The 18,904-nt window shown below is 32.2% G+C and overlaps 2 protein-coding genes across 4 annotated transcripts; one reads left to right on the forward strand and one right to left on the reverse strand.

Annotated features, from left to right (window-relative positions):
• Nucleotides 1-2,931: 2,931 nt before the first annotated feature.
• On the reverse strand, nucleotides 2,932-7,586 carry LOC145626937 (uncharacterized). Of its 3 annotated transcripts, none has more exons than XM_081679390.1 (5): nucleotides 7,542-7,586; nucleotides 7,378-7,452; nucleotides 7,199-7,283; nucleotides 5,046-6,396; nucleotides 2,932-3,251 (listed from the first exon to the last, which is right to left on the reverse strand). In XM_081679390.1, the coding sequence occupies exon 4, from the start codon at nucleotides 6,305-6,307 to the stop codon at nucleotides 5,144-5,146; it is 1,164 nt and encodes a 387-aa protein (XP_081535516.1). In that variant the 5' UTR covers nucleotides 6,308-6,396; nucleotides 7,199-7,283; nucleotides 7,378-7,452; nucleotides 7,542-7,586; the 3' UTR covers nucleotides 2,932-3,251; nucleotides 5,046-5,143. The 3 variants fall into 3 exon arrangements, with proteins under 3 accessions (XP_081535516.1, XP_081535509.1, XP_081535504.1); XM_081679383.1 differs by having other exon boundaries at nucleotides 7,195-7,283; XM_081679378.1 differs by having other exon boundaries at nucleotides 7,195-7,452; nucleotides 7,542-7,556.
• A 6,801-nt stretch (nucleotides 7,587-14,387) lies between these two features.
• Nucleotides 14,388-17,411, forward strand: LOC145626959 (uncharacterized). The gene is made up of 3 exons (XM_081679396.1): nucleotides 14,388-14,804; nucleotides 14,941-15,070; nucleotides 16,845-17,411. Exons 1-3 carry the CDS (start codon nucleotides 14,469-14,471, stop codon nucleotides 17,069-17,071), a joined length of 693 nt encoding a protein of 230 aa, XP_081535522.1. The 5' UTR covers nucleotides 14,388-14,468; the 3' UTR covers nucleotides 17,072-17,411.
• The last annotated feature ends 1,493 nt before the right edge of the window (nucleotides 17,412-18,904 follow it).

An 18,904-nucleotide genomic window follows, 5' to 3' on the forward strand; every position in this document is an offset into this window, starting at 1 on the left:
TCAGCAAAATTCCTGAGGCTCGGCCTGAAGAAAATATTCCGAAAATGGAAATTTCATCAGTTACTCCTAAGCCATCATCAGGCTTAGCTCTCAAAACTGCTCAATCATCTGAATTAAAGAACCTTTTATGCATTGCTTGGGGCTGGTTTTCACCCTTGCAAGTCGCTTGGGGCTCTTTTTAGCCCTCAGATACCCTAGGGGCTCATTTTAGCCCTCAGGTACACCTCGGGATTTACTTCAACATATGTGACAACTTCTTTCATCTCTATTCCGCGTGATATCCGAACTTCATGCGATCTCGTTCCCACATCACGAGTGGGGCTAAATGTTTGGGCCTAGTCCATTGTCCTAAGCCCAGTGACCTGGAATTACGAAAATACCCCTCCATGATCCAGCCCATCATTAGTCAGAGCAAAGTACGGATTTACCCCTAATCTGTCCAATTAAGTACAACTTCTACCACCTGAAAGTACATCTATAAATAGCTCTCCAATCATTGATGATGGTAACTTTTTCCTAATTCTCTAATCTTCTCTCTCTACTTTCTCTCTCTAAAGTACTCTTTCTCTCTCTACTTTCTCTCGCTAGAAAGTACGTTCGCTGACTTAAGCATCGGAGGGGCTTTCCCGGGTGACACCCCCGGGGCAGTTAACCTTCTTTCTCTTTTGCAGGCCTAGCTCTCGGACAGCAAGGCATAGCTGAGGGAAATTCGGACATTCATTGGACGTAGTTCTAGGACATCTTGATTACCCTTACTACCCTAAGACTCCCAGGAGCATTCTGTTTCCAGAAACAGCTATAAACTTATAATGCTAAGATTTGCTAACAGACATTTACATCCTTCTTAAAAATGATATACTTGGTAACACGTTATTTCAAATGTGACAAAACTATATGTCAAATTCAAGCAATAACATAAAAAGATGGACTCTATTATTTCTCTTCTTATTGTCGTCAAGTAGTTGTCTACATATTGAATATAAATCACAAACATATCTTTCTGTAAGTTTGTTTTTCCTCTTCCTTTAGCTCCCATAATTTAACCTCTGCTGCCTTAATTTTTTTATCTTTTTTGGGGGTTGATTTGTCTTGACATGAGTCTTTTGTTGACTCTTCGAATTAAAAAACGGACAGCTATGAGGGGTTGATTGAGATATAATTTGTTTAAATGCAAGGAACCACGTATATCACTTCATTGACAATTTTATCACGTTTTTAGCTACTCATGTACTCCGTATCATACATTTGGGTGTACATAGTGACATATATTTGAATTATACCAACGTTCAATTATGTAAAATAATTGTACAAAAATACTAGTAGGTAAGTTGTGCAACTGAGAGATTTTCAAAATAAGATAGATGAGAAAATATTGACTAAAGTAAGAATTTAGCAGCTGCCTTAACTAGTTACTTTGACCACCGAATAATGAAGGGAAAAAATATAAAAAAAAAAATGAAAAGGTCTGGTATGTCTTTCAACCTAGTAGAAATAACCCACGTGCAAATGAATCTAACGTTCTTCCAAGAAATTAAAAAAACTTTCTTAAAATATTTAAAATTTAGCATTAGTAGTAACTGTGAAGTTAGCTAGCTAGTTAGCTGCCTAGTTTAGTAGCTGTCCATTACAACTCTTAGGAAATTATTAATCAAATACTTACTTCTAAGTTTCACATAATTATTTAAAGTGTAATTTGCATAGTCTACTTATATTTATTTACGTGTATAATGCACATGAACATCATACATCAATGTGCTTTGCCTGCACAAAGGTGCACCGTCCATCATCAATTAAGCATTGTAGTACTAGCTCCGTTACAAATCTACAATGATAATCTTACCTATAATAATATTTTATAGCAAAAATAAACTAATGTAATTAATTACTTGGAGAAAAGTACGTCAAATGTAAACAATATAATCATTAAAATATTATGGTCCTTATATTTCAAACGATCACTATAGAATTTTTAAATATTATCATCCACTAATTAGAACAAAAACAATGCAGTCTTACCTTCTATCTCGAAAAATTTTCAAACCTTATAGTTTGAGGGTGAATTGAATAGGTTATATTAGCTATGTAGGAGGATCCGAGGATATGATGAGTTTGTACGTACTCTACGCAACGAACTATGTTTTGACAATACTAAACTTAAGATCTCTCTCGCCTCACAACTTAATCACAAGGACTCAGATCTTGACGGTGTTGTAAAGTTTACAATATACGATCACCAAACACTTGAAATAATATATGGTACTATCTTGGTTAGTCAAACTTACCACAAACTTACTAAATTGATCTAAATCCACTATTTTTATGAACTGCGCAGTCAACTGTATTAAACTTTTCATTGTTTGGTGGCCATTTAACCAACCAGTGGTCCTTTTGTTTGATTTTTCATCAAGGTTTTACTGAAAATAGTTAAAACCATGTGGTTTTCATAGGAAATCTGACATTAGGGTTGTAGGGTGCACCCCCTAAATTGTTACTTGTAAAAGGTAAATTGCAATAATTGTCTCAATTTAACAATAATTGCTATCAAGGGCATATTATTTGATATTCTACTCATATGAAATTGACATTACAAAATATACTTCCATACATTACGTACACGAAGTAGCTCAATTGGATTGTACAAAGCTAGTAATACTCCGTATATGTTACTAACATTCATTAGACGGGATATTTCCGTGGATTAAACCTTGCTACTAATAGTCATCAACTAATATTTATCATACAACTGCATCATGTGCATAAATAAAGTAAAAACTTATAAGATGATCATGACCAACTAATGACATTTAATAAACAGTAAATTTAGACAATTAGATGGCTTGACATAACATAGAAGTATAGAACAGACTGTTTTGTTTCCTAGCCATAAGATTGAGCTGAAAAAAGTATAGTTTCAACAGAGAAAGAAGGAAAGAAAGAACTGTACTCAATATTTTATAGTAAATGGGAACAAAATTTTATCCATATGCCAACCTACATTTCTTGAATATACCTCAATTTCTATGCTGTCTTCTTACCACCCTCCAATCCGCCCGGAAATTTAAAAAAAATAAAGGAAAAAGAGACTAAAAAAAATATAAGAAAAAAAATTCTATGGACTTACAAAAATATTATGGTAATTAGAAATCAGATGTTTAATGTCTAAGAACTCCTGCTTCACCTCTGTTTCTACTGTCATTGGTCAACTCTTCCTTGTGTATTATAATACTGCATCTAATCATGCATCAACTGAGCTGCAACCACAAAAGCAAAACAATTAGCACTAAGTATTAACATAAACAAGCATTAATAGGCTGAAAAAATAAGCTAAATAACTTGTGATCTGAGTCAAACTACTGTAGAGTTCGAAAAAAGCAACATTAACTCAGGATTAGAGCCTCTTAATCAAAGATTATTGTATATAAAAAGACAAAATGATATCCCCTTAATCTATGAATATAAAATCAATTGACACAAATATTTTTAAACTTTTTGGGTGCAGATCAAGTAGCAGTTTCTGAACAACAAAAAGAAAGTCAATCATCAAAAAAACAAAAGACAAAAAGGAGAAATGAAAGATCCCAATAATAAAATTGATTACAATATCATGCAATTTTTTCACACTGTTTGTCTCCTTTTCATCCCACTTCCAAAAACCATGTCAAGTTCTTCTCCAAATTCTAGGCAACTACAGCATTAGATATGTTTTTAATATTCCAAAAGTGGTTTAATTTAACTTATTAATGAAAAATATAAGCTTCATCACTCCACTTATGATCCAATAACATGCATCATAGCAGTAATTCATGTTTGACTTCTTTTTTCTAATTTGCACACATATAAAGACTAATTTATGGACAGGTATTAACCTTTTTTCTTCTGGAAACCCTTTTGCTTAGTAAAAAAAATACCCATTTTGCCCTTTTATATCCACAATATTAATTTAAAAAAATAAAATACTTCATATAATTAAAAGGGAATCATGTTAGACAAGACATTTAACATCATGTTTTTGAAAGAAAGAGAGGGCTCTATATTATATGTACCAAGTTTTGACATTTAGGTTTATAAATAAGGGCATTATTACTTAATTATGTAGTAAAATAATACTGACAACACACAATACAAGAATATAGTGAAACTTAGAAATAAAATATTACAATTACAAGAAAGAGAGATTAATGAAAATGTCAGAAAAGGAAATAAGAACAATTTCATCTTGATCTTACAGCATGAGTTTGACACAAACCTCAAACAATTTGCACAATAATTGCAATTGACAATTCTCAAAAGTAACAATTATTGGCAAACTATTAGACATGTACTAATAATGCAAGAATGCATATACAATTATACGCACGCGCGCGCGCACACACACGCACACTTATAGCCTAATCGTCAACAATAAACAACCTTAATTAACATTTTATGAGGAAAGAGTTGGACCCTTACGAGTATATAGTACTTCGTAGTAAGTAGTTGCAATCAATGGGATCATGTATCACTAAACATTATGTCACAAAATCTTTTAGCTTTTAGCAATGTCAAAACTAAAAATTGCAAGAAAGATTCTCCTGAATGATCAAATTCTCAAATTACTCTTTTAGTAAAACATCACTGTAGTACTAATGGTGACACCCTAACATACTAGTAGGTGAGCTTTTGATACTAAAATTGCAAAAATAGAACAACCCAACAAATTAAAGTGAAACTGAAAGGAAGAACATACATACATTATATTGATACATACATATACATATAGTATTGAAATTTAATTAAATGTTGAATGTGACAATTCCCTGAACCCAAAATAATTTCAGAAAGAGACACAGTGGTACCATGAGTTATCTCTGTCATGAAAACCCTCAAAACTACATTTTGTTCCATTTCTCAAAACACACGCCATGCATTTTTTACATCTCGTATTCACCAAATAAAATATATCCATCAATCAATAACAGCAAGAAAACATACAAATCTGCAAATTCAATAATATTACTGTACAAGAAAGAGGAGAGAGAAATAAAGGGGATGGAGTTAGAAGTTACCTAGGGACTGAATTTTGTTCAAGATATCAGATGAGCTTGTTATAGCTAGCAAGTACTAAAATCAAACTAATGAGCTCCAGAATGTGCATTCTTTTTCTCTACAAAGTTGGACCAAGAGTCCTACCACCACCCTCATCGATTCCGGGCTGTTGCGGTTGTTGTTGTTGTTGCTGCGGATTATGTTCAATGGGTTGCTGATGAAAATGATGATGTTGAGATTGAAGAAGAGGGTGTAAATGTTGTTGAGGAAGTTGTTCATGATGAGGAATTCCTTGACCCAATTCTAAATGTTCCTGTTGCTGTTGTTGTGGTGTTACTGGCTGCTGAAGGAGTAACAGCTGCCCTAATGACTGATCATCTTGCGGCGGTTGCTGCTGTGGTGGTGGCTGCTGTTGTTGAATCTGAGCGTACGGGTTTGGATCAAATGTGGCAGCCCCAAGACCCAAAGACGGTGATACAGCACCCGATGAAGGCCCCGCCTGATTGAACCCTCCTCCTCCGCTACCACCAGCAATAACCAGTGCTCCCTCGTACCCACCACCGCCACCAGTATACCTCATAAACTGTTGTTGTTGTTGCTGTTGCTGTTGCTGCTGTTGTAGTTCCCAGTTTCTTAACAACTCCTGCTCATCTCTCACCGCCAATGCTGCCAACTGTTGCTGTTGTTGTACCTCAATCAACTGCTGTTGCTGCTGTTGCTGCTGCTGTTGCTGCTGATGTTGGTGCTGTTGTTGCGGCTGTGGCTGAGGCTGCGGCTCTCTGATCATAAGTGCCCCACCATGAGACGGACCGGGACCAGCAGCAGCAACCCCAGTAGGAATACCCATCATAGGACCCATATGATACTGCTGCTGCATCAAATTAACAGCAGAAGACGAACCCGGGTTAGCATAACCAGGCTGAATCATAGGCATAAGCGCAGTCGGCCCAATATAAGTAGCTAATTCCTTCTTAGCAGAATACAGATCAGTCTGAACTTGCTTCAACCGGTGCTGCAGAAGCGAGATAAGTCCTACACAACCATACACCGGGTCACGCAGCCTCGCCTCCGCCTCGTACGCCAACGAATTAACAGCATCCTCCCTCTGTGTAGCATCCAAGTCATTCAGAAGCTTTGCAACATTACTAGCACCAAACACCTTATGAACATTCGAGAATCGTTGAGGTTGATCCGGCGGAAAGTATGGCGCGAACACACATTCTTGCGTACATTTTCTCCTTAGAAATTTGCACGCTGCACACGGTGAATTTGACGATGACATTTCCAGAAACCTTCAATAATCTTCAATTCCCCTTTATTTTTTTACACAATAAATTCCTTTTTTTTTTAAGAATGAATTTGCTTCAAATACTGCCAAAAAAATAGATACTATCATCAATCAAATCTGGAAAATAACGAACTATTGATTGACATAAATAAATTATAATATCAAAAATCAAAAAATGAATAATATTTTAGGGGAAGAGAGAGAAAATGATGAAAAGAGGGAGAAGTTTCATGGATTTAGACTCAGATATATAGGGAATCGCAAAAGCATATTCATTCATATTTTTTCATATTTCCAAGTCAAATGGATTAATTTTAATATTAGTACTGAAAAATTAAAATTAAAAAAATACTTAAGTATACTACTAATTCGTACTAGTAGAAATAAATTAAGTATTAGTAGTAATTAACACGAAAGTATCTTTCATTAATGAACCTAAAAACAACAACTCGTATGATTTCCATTAAAATGCTGCTTCATTCATTCATTCATATTACCAGAGAAATCAATCTCTCGCTTTCATACCAATCAAAATCAAGAACAAAAAAAAAAAACCTAAAACGCGTTTCGCCCTAAAAATAGTTTCACCGACTTAAAATGCAAGAAAGTTGTCGCATTCATAAATCATCGTTAACACTCCTTAAAAGACAAGTGAAATGAAATAAAGAAAGATTGAAAAATGACAACCTAAACCATTTTAAATCAAAATTAAACTTAATTATTGTTATATACTAATCACTGATAATCAATCCTTTAAAACGTTTTATCGAAAAGATTATCTAGATTCGTTAGAGGAAAATTACAAACCAAATCTCAAACATTAAGAGTAATTATATTTAATTTTAAAATTAATTATATTAAAAAAAAAAAAAAAAAATCACCTACGATTGTCTTGGACTCCACTCAATACCATCCCACACTTCTCTTTCTCTTTCTCTCTCCTCCTTGAAGCTTCACTTCATACTGCCACCTGTCGCCGGATAAACACCAGATTACGACGTCGTTTTCATCGTAATACAATGAATCAAATAAAACGAAAGAAAACCTAAAATGACGTGGTTTACCGGAGGAAAAAAGAGAAAGAAAGTGCACTGGATCCGATCTTCCTAGTTTCAGGATCCGAATACCAACGAATACTCCTTCAAAATCAAATCAACACCATAATTATAATAATAATAACAATTAATATCAAAATTATACAAAAATAGGAGAGAAATAAATAACATACCATAACGAAGACGAAGACGAAGCCAAATTTGTGCTTTATTTTGTATTTTTATTTATTAAAAGGGATTTTGACGGAAGAATATTCAATTCGTTTTTTATTTATTTTTTTTTTTGAAGGTGGGGGCAGGGACCTGATGATGGAGAGAGATGGAGAAGATGAAGAAAGAGAAAGGGTGAGCGTGTGGGTATGGGTGTGTATATAGTAGTGAAATGAACCTTCAACTAATTATATCTTGTCTTTCAACTTTGACCTTTCGATTTATTGTGCTAGTCAATCTCAGCCGTCCGATTTTTAGATTTATATGGAGTTTTATTTTTTTTATTTTGTTCCTATTTTCAGTTTTATGAAATCTGACTCACCATTTTGTAGCCCAAATCTTTCTGTTCTGTCATTTCTTGACTTTCTCGAATTTACCCCTTTCTTTTTTACTGCGCTGTAACACTGTTCAATATTTTTTATTGAATTTATTAAAATGCCCTCTATTTTTTTGTATTTTTGGTTAATACCAAATACGAGTATTCTAATCTTGGATAGTTATCTCATATCCCATTTGTCAAAACCGATTGTTATTTTGATTTTATTTTCTGTACTAATCCGGGTATTACTATAAATCCATAATTAATCTTTTTATCCATTCATTGCTTACTCTACTTGCCATTAATAAATCCTTGTGTTCAAATTTTAAATTGTTGTTTAAATGATTCAAAGTTAATGGATTTTTTTTTTTTTTTGAAGGGATTCAAAGTTAATGGATTAATACAATTAAATTAAGAAAAATGTTGTACATAGCCCTTAGGGCTACGTATAAGCATTAAATTTACACTTAAAAATCGTAAAAAGTTAAGAAATCATCAAAATATAAACACTAATAACACTAATTTACGCGTGTTTTTGTCATGAATTCCTAATTTTATGCAATTTCCAATAGTATATTTAATGTATGACATGATTGATATCATTATAGTTCCATCGCACTATGACTAATCAATCATAAACTTAATTCCAATTATAGTTCAATTTGCAACAAATATAAGTTACCATAAGTTCAATGAAGTCTTGATAAGTTTCGATTAGATCTGATAAGTTTAAATAATATTAAATTAGTTCAACAAAGAAAATCATGTAAATAAAACACTGTCAAATTTTAGATAAGTTCAAGCTAAGCATATTGAAATAATTCAGTTAAATTCAAATATATTCCAAAAAAAAAATTAAAAGTAAATTAAACGTACCCTAAGTAAGAATGAACATGGACAATCCAAGTTGAAGGAACACGTGAACCTATGTAAACACACTCGTGTAAACACAGAAGGAAGTATACGTGGAGTATGAGTATAATAGGGTCCGCTCACTTCAGCTTAATTTCATTTAATTTCAGTTCATTTAAGCTCCAATCAGTTCAGTTCAGTTCAGTTCATTTGAGCTCCTAATTTCATTATCTCATAAAATATTCATTCAACTCATTTTAGTTTAGTAAATGTGGACAGGCCTTAAGAGTTTTTTTTTTTTTTTTTTTTTTTTTTTTTTTTTTTTTTTTTTTTTTTTTTTTTTACGGGCAGAGCAAATTATACATTCATAATGAGAGAATCGAGAATCCATGAGTACGGGGAGACCTCCCTAAGGACGTTCCTAATCCAAACTTGCTCTAAATTAACAGGAAAAAACTTTGCTAGATTATGTAGGTGCAACTTCATTTCCTTCCCGACACACATGAGATCAATGGACTTGTTCATAGGCAGTGCTCAGTTCATTGCATCACAAAGTACAGAGGGAGGCATTTATTTGGCTCACAGGGGATCATATATATGTTTGGAATCAAGAATAAAATCAAAGTGGTAAAGGCATACTGGGTAATAACTTCATTGTTAATACCTTGGGTCCGTTCGGTGTAGTTACAATTTTCTATTTTTTGGTTTTTTAAATTATATGATATATGTGAATATGTCACAAATGAATAAAAAATCGATCTAACTTATTAAAATCATATTAATTTTGAAAACTAACAACAAAAAAAATGATTGATATGAGTACATCATACAGTCATACCTCGATCACCTTCTATTTGAGTTTCTATTTTCCAGGCCATACCTTTTGAATTTGAGGTATGAATTTTAAATTAGAATTTTCTTAAACAAAACGTTAGCATATAGATATTAAAGTAATTAAAACATATATTAAATCAATCATTGAATAAATTTTGAACGATTGGTAAAGCACAAATAAGATTTAAACCATAATTGAACCACAAACTGTTCATGATTTACGACATACGACAACATATTAATTAAATGGTTTCCTGCAACCCAAAACAAGTCTAGTCGTCACTTTGATTCTTGTATGTGCTAAAACACAATACCAATTTTGTAAGTTTTCAATGGGAATATATAAGATCATATCCTTACATTGACAATACTCGTCCTATCTAGCTAACTCCAAAAATAGTTATACCTACTTATAAATTACATCGTGGTCGGTATATTCGTACAATGATGCATATACAAGTATATGCTCATCATTTACCAATGGTGAGTTGTATATGTAATTATTCTAATAAATTATAACTATTATTTATTACTTTGATGCACGTTCCATATTTTTAATAAGGGGAATTAAGTGAGTTGCAACATCAAGAGATTATAGTAAAATGAAAGAATCCGTGACTTTGAACTATAATCTTGGTAATTAAATATATTTTGATTTTAAATATTCTAATCGTATAAGATACAATAATTTAAATTATCATGTGGGATTTAATAGTGTTTTTGTTTTAATATGTGTACCTAGTTACCTACTATATATATATATATATATATATATATATATATATATATATATATATATATATATATATATACTTTTGTTTCATACTATTTGTAATGATTTAACATAAAATTTGTATAGAAAATGTCTAATTGTTGTAAATGTTAGGGTTGATGAGTGCATAACAGAAGTAAATTAAAGATGTAGGGATTTATAAAATAAATAGGAGAAACATAAATACAAGACAATTAATAAAAATTGTAGGTAGAAAAGCTAGTGTGTATAGTATGACTTTAGATGTGGATATACGTACCTTGAATGCCCATGACTCATATTTATAGCTGTAAATGGAGCTTGGAAGAAATGACCGAAATATTCCAGAAATTTCTCCATCATTCTTGTAGTCTTAATATTATAGAAGCTGTTCACAAACCATGTATTATATTATAATCTAATTGTTTCTAATGTCAATACTTCTACAAAACGTTCAAGTAGGTTATTATTCTAGAGAAATCATGAGCAAGTTATGACCTTGCTTAATCATTACAGAAGCTTCTAAAATATGCACAATACTCCACCAAAATAATGGGCTTAGAAAATTTGGACCACACCCAACAACAAATAATATGAAACAAAGATAATATTATATCAAACAAATTTGTTCAGATTTTTAAAATTACGATCTTCATTTTAGTTTTATTTTGGAATTTTTTAAGATTCGACCCTCATTTTAGTTTCAATCAGAGAAATGAATATTTGAATTGTGAACTAAAGTTTTGATTTCAAGGTAACCAATCTAACATCTCAACTATCTATGAGAAATTGATTTAATTAAGTAGCTTAAAAATTTTCAACCTAATGAATTGTACTCATCAAAAATGTTGAATTATGTTTCTTACTTTGACGGTTTCTTGTAGATGTTGAGATATAGCCTATTTTAACAACACATGTAAGTGTTCCATGTTTATAAGGCTAAGGGACCTCTCTCCAATTACATGCCAATATTATATGGTTTTGGGATGAAATTAAGCTCCTTAGACTTATAAAAAAAGTAGACTCTTTTTCTTAGTTGTCAGCCCAAGCCTGGTACTCGGTATTAGATAATAAGAGGGGTCAACGTTGCATAACCTACTTACGATAAATAATTGATCTTTACTTGATAATTTTAAGTGTAGAGGGGTCGAGATTGTATTCCCATGGGACCATAAAAGTAAACTTGACAAAAATATGGCGTTTGCATTTAAAATTTGTCTATCTCATTATTATATCTCCTCCTCATAAATAAGGGGGTCGTATTTGGATTTTGTCATTACTTGAAGTTTGGCTGTTGATTCAGAGGAATAGAGTATAAAAGCAATGCTGAAAGTTAAACAAATTTTAATGAAATGTCACTATTAAGTTTTAACTGCTCACCTACTCACATAATTATTGCATTAGCTAGCTTAGGGTTCCTCCTGCTCCTTCCCTAGCTAAGTAGCTACTCATCAATTAATCATGTCTATATTACCAGGTTAATTATGTTTCTAGCAATCATATTTTAGTTGTTGTTACGAAAACTAATCACAACATTTTTCGGAGCATTGTTAGGATTCTTAGAATTGCTAGAAAAATGGTTTCTTAATCTTAATTTATGCTTTCAATCAAACCTATCAATCCGCATATATACCATGCATGCATACATTAATAAATAAATAAATGAATTTGTATAGACTTTATACAAGAATTTTATTTTTATGAATGATGATATGAATTAAGATTAAGCTCACATAAATTTTTAGAAATTGTTAGTTGTAATTTATTTAAAGTTGATAAGTTTTACTTTATTGATATTTTAAACCAAATTAAAGCTCTATTCAAAATAAATTATTTTTAAACCAATTATACAACCTTCAATTACTATGTTATTAGATGGGGTATTTATGATAATATGAAGTACAAAATAATGAATAGTTGTTAAAAAAGAAAATAAGTACTCCGTAAAAGAGAATAATCTGTACTAAACTAGATAAGGTGTAACAAGTTAACAACTAAAGACCTAATGTCATTGACACTATTTTTTTTTTCTATAATTAGAAAAGATATCAATGAAGTTCAATATACCCAATTTTAAACGGATGATAATAACATGCATATATATTAAAAATATATTAATAATAATGTAACATAGAAAGACTAGAAAGTTGTTGCACTAAATTTCTACCATAAGATATGGTAGCACAAGCAAATCACAAATGAATAATTTGATACACAATAACATTTCACTTTTGGTTCGTCATATGATGATCATCACAAAGACATAGACTTACTTTATTTGATGATTTTATAGTCTCCTTTTGTTATCTTCATTCCCACATAGAAAAATGGAATTTGTCCCTTATAAGTTGGACATATCAATTTCAATTATCCACTAGCCATGACTAAATTTAGGGAAGATCTTACCTAATAACTATTTATAGGAGTATATCAATATGTTATTTTGACTAAATAAATTTAATATGTGGACCACCTAATAAAAATCAAGGTTATAAATAAATAATTCCAAGTATGATGAGTGGATTGACTTGTTTGGTGATTGGATGTGCATGTACCTGATGGAGTCTGTAGATTGAATTACATCATTATGATTTATGTCATTTCTACCTCATTTCATATCTTTGTCATTTATTTTTCTCCCCCTCTTTTTTCACATTGCTTTTAGCCCATGCTTTGACTTTGCTACTCTTTGATTTTTAACATTTTTGGCAAATATTAGGCCAAATAATTGTTACTTTTTTTTTTTGACAATAAATAATTGTTACTTTATGTGGTATATAAATAGTGATAGATGAGGAATGAGGAGGAATAATTATTCTTGGTCAATATTAATGTTTATTATGTGGAATATAAATAGCAATAGGTGAGGACTTATTTCATAATCTATTTGTTTTACTCATTTTGCTTGTGAAAGCTCAACTTAATTTAATTAATTAGACATTTCTACTTATTCGATCTTACTTTAATCATTTTATTAACACTCGTTAACCTAATTATCTAAGGTTAGTTGAACGATAAACCTAATTTGGTTTTAAGCGGCTAACGTGTGGAAATCCGTTAAAAGCAGCCCAACTTTTATATTTACTCCTACATTTTTTTCTTTTCAAAAATCTCTTACTTTATTTTTGAGTCCAAGATATCATGTGTTTTTTTCTTCTTCTCCCGATTAGGTTGGTAAACTGTTATTAAAATAAACAAGAGATAGTTGATCGAGCTTGCCAAGCAAAAAAAAAAACCTTTATCTATGCAAGATTGACATATATATAAACGCTTGAGCAAAAACAAGAGCGATTAAAGAATTTAGAAGTGACATTATATTGTGTGTGCTACATATAAACGGAGTACATACTTGTAGATTAGTTTAGTGGTTAGTGTTTACTAAATGGACTTTTTAAAACTTTTTTATGTCAGGACCGGAAATTATAGTATTGTATGACACATTGTATACATATATTTTTATTCTTCAAATTTCTTTTATACCATCACATGTGATTGCAAACACTGGATGATGAACTTCTAAAGGAGCGATCTTAACTGCATGCTCACAAGAGAACTCACATTAGATTATTAGCATAAAGTTTTCTTATAATAGGAAAATGATGTTATAATTTTTTTTTTTTTTTTTTTTTTTTTTGACGGGAAATGATGTTATATATTAATTAAGTGTAAAATGACTATTTTTATCTTACGTTGATCAAAGTTACTAGAAGTACTTACTACCTTATATCAAGTTTTCTAGTGTAGTACTACCTCCGTTACAGGTTATGTGCAACAATTAGACATTTTCCCTCTCTGCTTTATGTCAAATTGTTGCTCATAATTTGTAATGGAGGTAGTATAAAAATTCACATGTCAATAAGCCCCCCCCCCAAAAAAAATAAAAAAATTAGAAGGGAAAAACTTACTATTCCATGTATCCATATTTAAAAATGGACCAAATTTTTTTAAAAGGGAAAACACATAAAGGCCCACTTCAACCTTTTACAAAAGCAAGCCCAAAACAAAAGCCCAATCTACTCACCTGATCAAGCTGAATCAGTGATCAATCAGACACTCACTAACCAAAAAAACAAAATTAAAAAAGAAAAAAGAAAACCCTTGTTAAACCCTAATAGCACTCGAAAATCGAGGAAAATGCAGCAACAATGGTGGCGCATCGGCGGCGAACGGCTGAGAAAGGCGGCGGAGTATTACAGAAAGTACCATACAATACAAGCCATACCAAGAGAGATTTCGGGCCCCCGAATTTCGGCCCGTAACAGAGCTCAGGGTCAGATCCCCGCCGTCGTCTTCTCCCCCACCTCAGAAAACACCTCAAAGCAGCTTCTTACCACTGAAACTAAGCAGATTGATTCCATTCTTACTAAGTTGGATCCTACCTTCTTCTGCTCCACCACTTTCAAGCTTCAAGTTCGGGCCGGGTCCGGGTCTTCCGTTCTTCTTCATTCTGGAAATGTCCTCCCCATTAAGGTCATTTCTCATTTTCTGTTAATATGATTTAATGGTGAATTTGGTGTAAATTAATTGTAATTAGTGTTGAATTTTGTTCATTTTAAAATGTGGGTGTTTTTTTTTTTTTTTAATTATTGTGTGTGTGATTGAGCAGCTAGCGAGAAATGAGGAGACAGGGAAGGTGATGAATATGGTGTTTGTGTGGGCGGAAGAAGGATCGAAGTTAGAAGTTGATGTGCCCGTTGTTTTCAAGGGTGTAGATTCTTGTCCTGGCCTTAAGAAAGGTTTGTTTAATTATTGATTTTTGGTTTCTTTGTTTTTGGTTTTGGTTTGATGCTCTTGTTTGAGATTATAACTCTCTAATGAGTCAAAACAAAGCAAGTATAAGGGACACGAATCGTTGTTTATTTGATATAATCGTTATAGCTTTACTAATGATGATGCATAGACGTAATTAGCAATGTATAGATATAGACAGTGCTAGACTGCTAGTACTGCTCATATCGGGATATACACTTCAAAATAGAGCATCACTTACTACTTTGATGTGATGAATTTAGATGTCATTGCCTATATGTGATTGTTTGCATTGGTTTTGGAAGCCTCCAAGGAGGCAAGGACAGCTCTTTCTTCTCGATTCACTTATGTTTGAATCAGATCAAACTAGTATAGTGTTCCAAGGAGTAATTTCTAATCATTAGATTGTTTTGAGAATCTGTATGTACGGTTGATTAGACTAGGTATATGATTCAATATGCCTTTAGTTGGAGTTTTCTACAGCGTATAATAAAAGTGCATAAATATCAAAATCTTGGAGTTACACACTATTTTTTGTAGAAGGTTTAAGTATCAGGTTTTCCTTACCAATTTTCTTTCTTCTCTTCCTTTGAAGTGGAGCTTATTGTTATGATAATTCAACCTATATGCCATATCTACCGGTTTTCTTATGATTTATCTACTGAAGGAAGATTATTATCTTAAAAGTTAAAACCATAGAATGCTGTGGAGGTCTTTGCTCTAGTATTAGCTGTATTACCATCAGGGCATCAGCGATTTGCTTGCATTTATTAATAAGAATCATGATGGATAGTGTGGCATCATTTTGTGCCCATATATTGCCGTAGATATGACATACTTGGATCCATTGATTTATACTTGATCTTGGTCCATTGTTTTTGTTAGAATGTTTTCATCATTGCATCCACACACTTCACTAGAGGTAGGCTCAACCTTTGCTTGCGGACTCTTCTCTCCTTGAAAATCAGAATAGTTGTCAGACTCTTATGTTTGAAAAGTATTAGGTTCGTGTAAAAATGCTTAGAAAGTCAAATGAGACAAGCTTATCAGCATGCTTTCTTCTGGTGTTAAGTACTTATCTCTTACCAGATCAGAAAAGGCTTCATATCAGAAGTGAATCAGTCATGAATGCAATGCATATATTTAACCAATATTATCTGGGTACTGTGAGTATCTGACCACTTGCTTATTGAGCAGAATTTAAAATGTGGCCTCCTTTCAACTATAGTAAGTCATGGTTTGCTGAGCTCTGCTGCCTCTGCTTAATTGTTTATGTACCTTATCTCATCCCTTGGTCCCTCTGCAGGGAGAGGGGGGGGGGGGGCCCTTGTGAGGGTTAGCTTTTCTGTATGTCAGTCTGTTCAATATAGGGCTGCCCTTAGAAGAATAAAAGGACTGCCATATGGTCTTGTATAATGTTGCTGTGCAACAAATCTCATTTGAAGCTGAAAGGAAAAGTTTCTACACTACAGACTAATACAAAGTACTGTATTACTTTTTCAGGATTAGAATTTTCTTTGCTATTCAAAGTTGTATTTAACATTTACCTTAGATTTGGAAATGTGACTCTTGTTTACTTTTTGATTGTTAACAACCCAACCTGTTTTTTCTTTTGAAGTTAAATTGGATGAACTTGTAAACATTCATACTTCCTTGTTTCAAGCATTATTCTGTATGGATACAGACTGAACCAGTATCCTTTTATTCATTGTTTATCTTGTCACAAATGATGCTTACATTATTACGTCTCGTGTTAAACAGGGGGACAGCTAAAAACAGTAAGGAAGAACCTAAAGTATCTTTGCCCAACAGAATGCATCCCTCAAAAGATCGAGGTGGACATAAGCAATTTGGACATTGGAGATCGGGTCTTTATGAAAGATATTGAGGTTGATTCGTCATTGAAGCTTTTAAGTGGGAATGATACAAAACCTATCTGCAAGATTGTGGCTTCAGAAGTAGAAAATTCGGTACCTCTAGAAACTTAATTTTATAAGTGAGGCGTTTTAGTTTTTTTTTTTTTTAGTTTTTATCTTTTCTTTAAGGGACCATATAATTCAATGATGAAAATTGAAAACTGCTTCAATTTATGAAAAAAAAGTATCTGATGTAGGGTGTATTAAAAAATTTGAAGGAGGAAAAAAGAGAAAGAAAAAAAAAAAAAAGAGAGAAGGGGGGGGGGGGGGGGTGTTTGCATTGGTGAATGTTGAGTCCATAAGCTGCCATGACAAGTTTACCCCTTGTATAACATCATGTTCTATTATATTCATTGCCTTTGTATTTTGTGTCTTAGATGCTTGTTCTTCTAATAATAATTATTTTTCTTATTATTTTGCCCTTTGAGGGTTTGCTGCTTGGTAGGGGTGTGGGCATGTGGGCTTCAGGTGTATAAATTGGACATTTGTGGATTTTAGTTTTAGCCCTCCATGTTGTTGAGTGTGTATGTTTTTACGGAGTATTTATCTATTGAATTATTTACTTTTATTTCAGTACATATTACTAGTATTGTATTTATTACAACGTATAAGATGCAATTGTCAAGTCAAGAGTCTATAGTATTGCCTGGGTTTATTATAAAGTGGCTCATGATAAAATATGTTGATTATTCTTCTTTTGTTTTTGATAAAATATGTTTATGTTGGTTTGACTAAATTAACATACTGTATAATTTTCCGTTTAGATTCAATAACAGACTATTAAAATTTATGAAACACATGGTAAACAGGTTGGCCTTGCTAAACAATCTAAAACCCATGGTTTATGTAGATTTAAACAGGGAGTATTAAAAAAAAAAATTAAAAAAAATGGTATTTGTGATTAACTTTTAAGGTTGGCCGTGCTAAACAATTGTTTGAAATTGTTGACCACGCTTGCAGCATCATTTTTTAGTTTTTAACTAATGTACTCTTAATTATTTTTCTGAAAAATGAAATTCAATAGACTCACCTCCTAGAGGCCAATCAGTACATTGCTATATTTTATGAGGCGTTTTGTTATTTATAATTAATCAAGGTTTTACATATGCATTAAATATATACCATTATATTCTTTAAAGGATCTTGCTAATAAGCACCTAGGAGGCCGGGACGTTAGATAACTAAGTAATATATAGACGTACAATATTACTTAAAATAGTATTAAGTTTAGAATGCATGATAAAATTCCACTAATTTAAAGTTGAAATTTTATTTCTCTCGCACCGTTTAAAGTTGAAAGTTCTTTATATTGGCGGTATTTGCTGAACTTATTAATCAGACTATTCAGTTGCATTCTTCAGCAGACTTGTCATCAAGGATTGTCACAGTCAAACCATGTGGTCTACATTGAAAGTTTACTACGCTTAATTAAGCGTAAAATGGAGGAAACCTACTTGTCATTTCACACGCTCTTCTCTTAATCAGTCAAACTCTTTTGTTTACCCTTGTCAACTGATTTTACACTTATATTTTAATGTACCCTTCATTCATTAACCCTACATAATAGTACAATACATATCATCATTTGTTTATTGACAAAGTCAGCTGCGACTTATACTTGCAATTTTGAGCATACATGGATGATAATTTTTAATACTAATGGTGTAAATAATTATTCTATTATTATTAAGGTATATTATTGGTGTGCAAACAACAGAAGAATGAGTGAATGACTAACGAATGGCCAACTCTCATGCCTTATTGGCACGCGACTCATGAATCTCCATTTTTTACCTAATAAATGCCGTGTGCGCATTAGATACGCATTTTTCTGTTTCTAATAAAATTATTTTTTACCGTCACCTTATACAATACTTATATAGTCATTTATGCAAAATACGTATT

This window comes from Chenopodium album, chromosome 1, assembly GCF_948465745.1.
Source record: "Chenopodium album chromosome 1, dcCheAlbu1.1, whole genome shotgun sequence".
NCBI classification, from domain to species: domain Eukaryota; kingdom Viridiplantae; phylum Streptophyta; class Magnoliopsida; order Caryophyllales; family Amaranthaceae; genus Chenopodium; species Chenopodium album.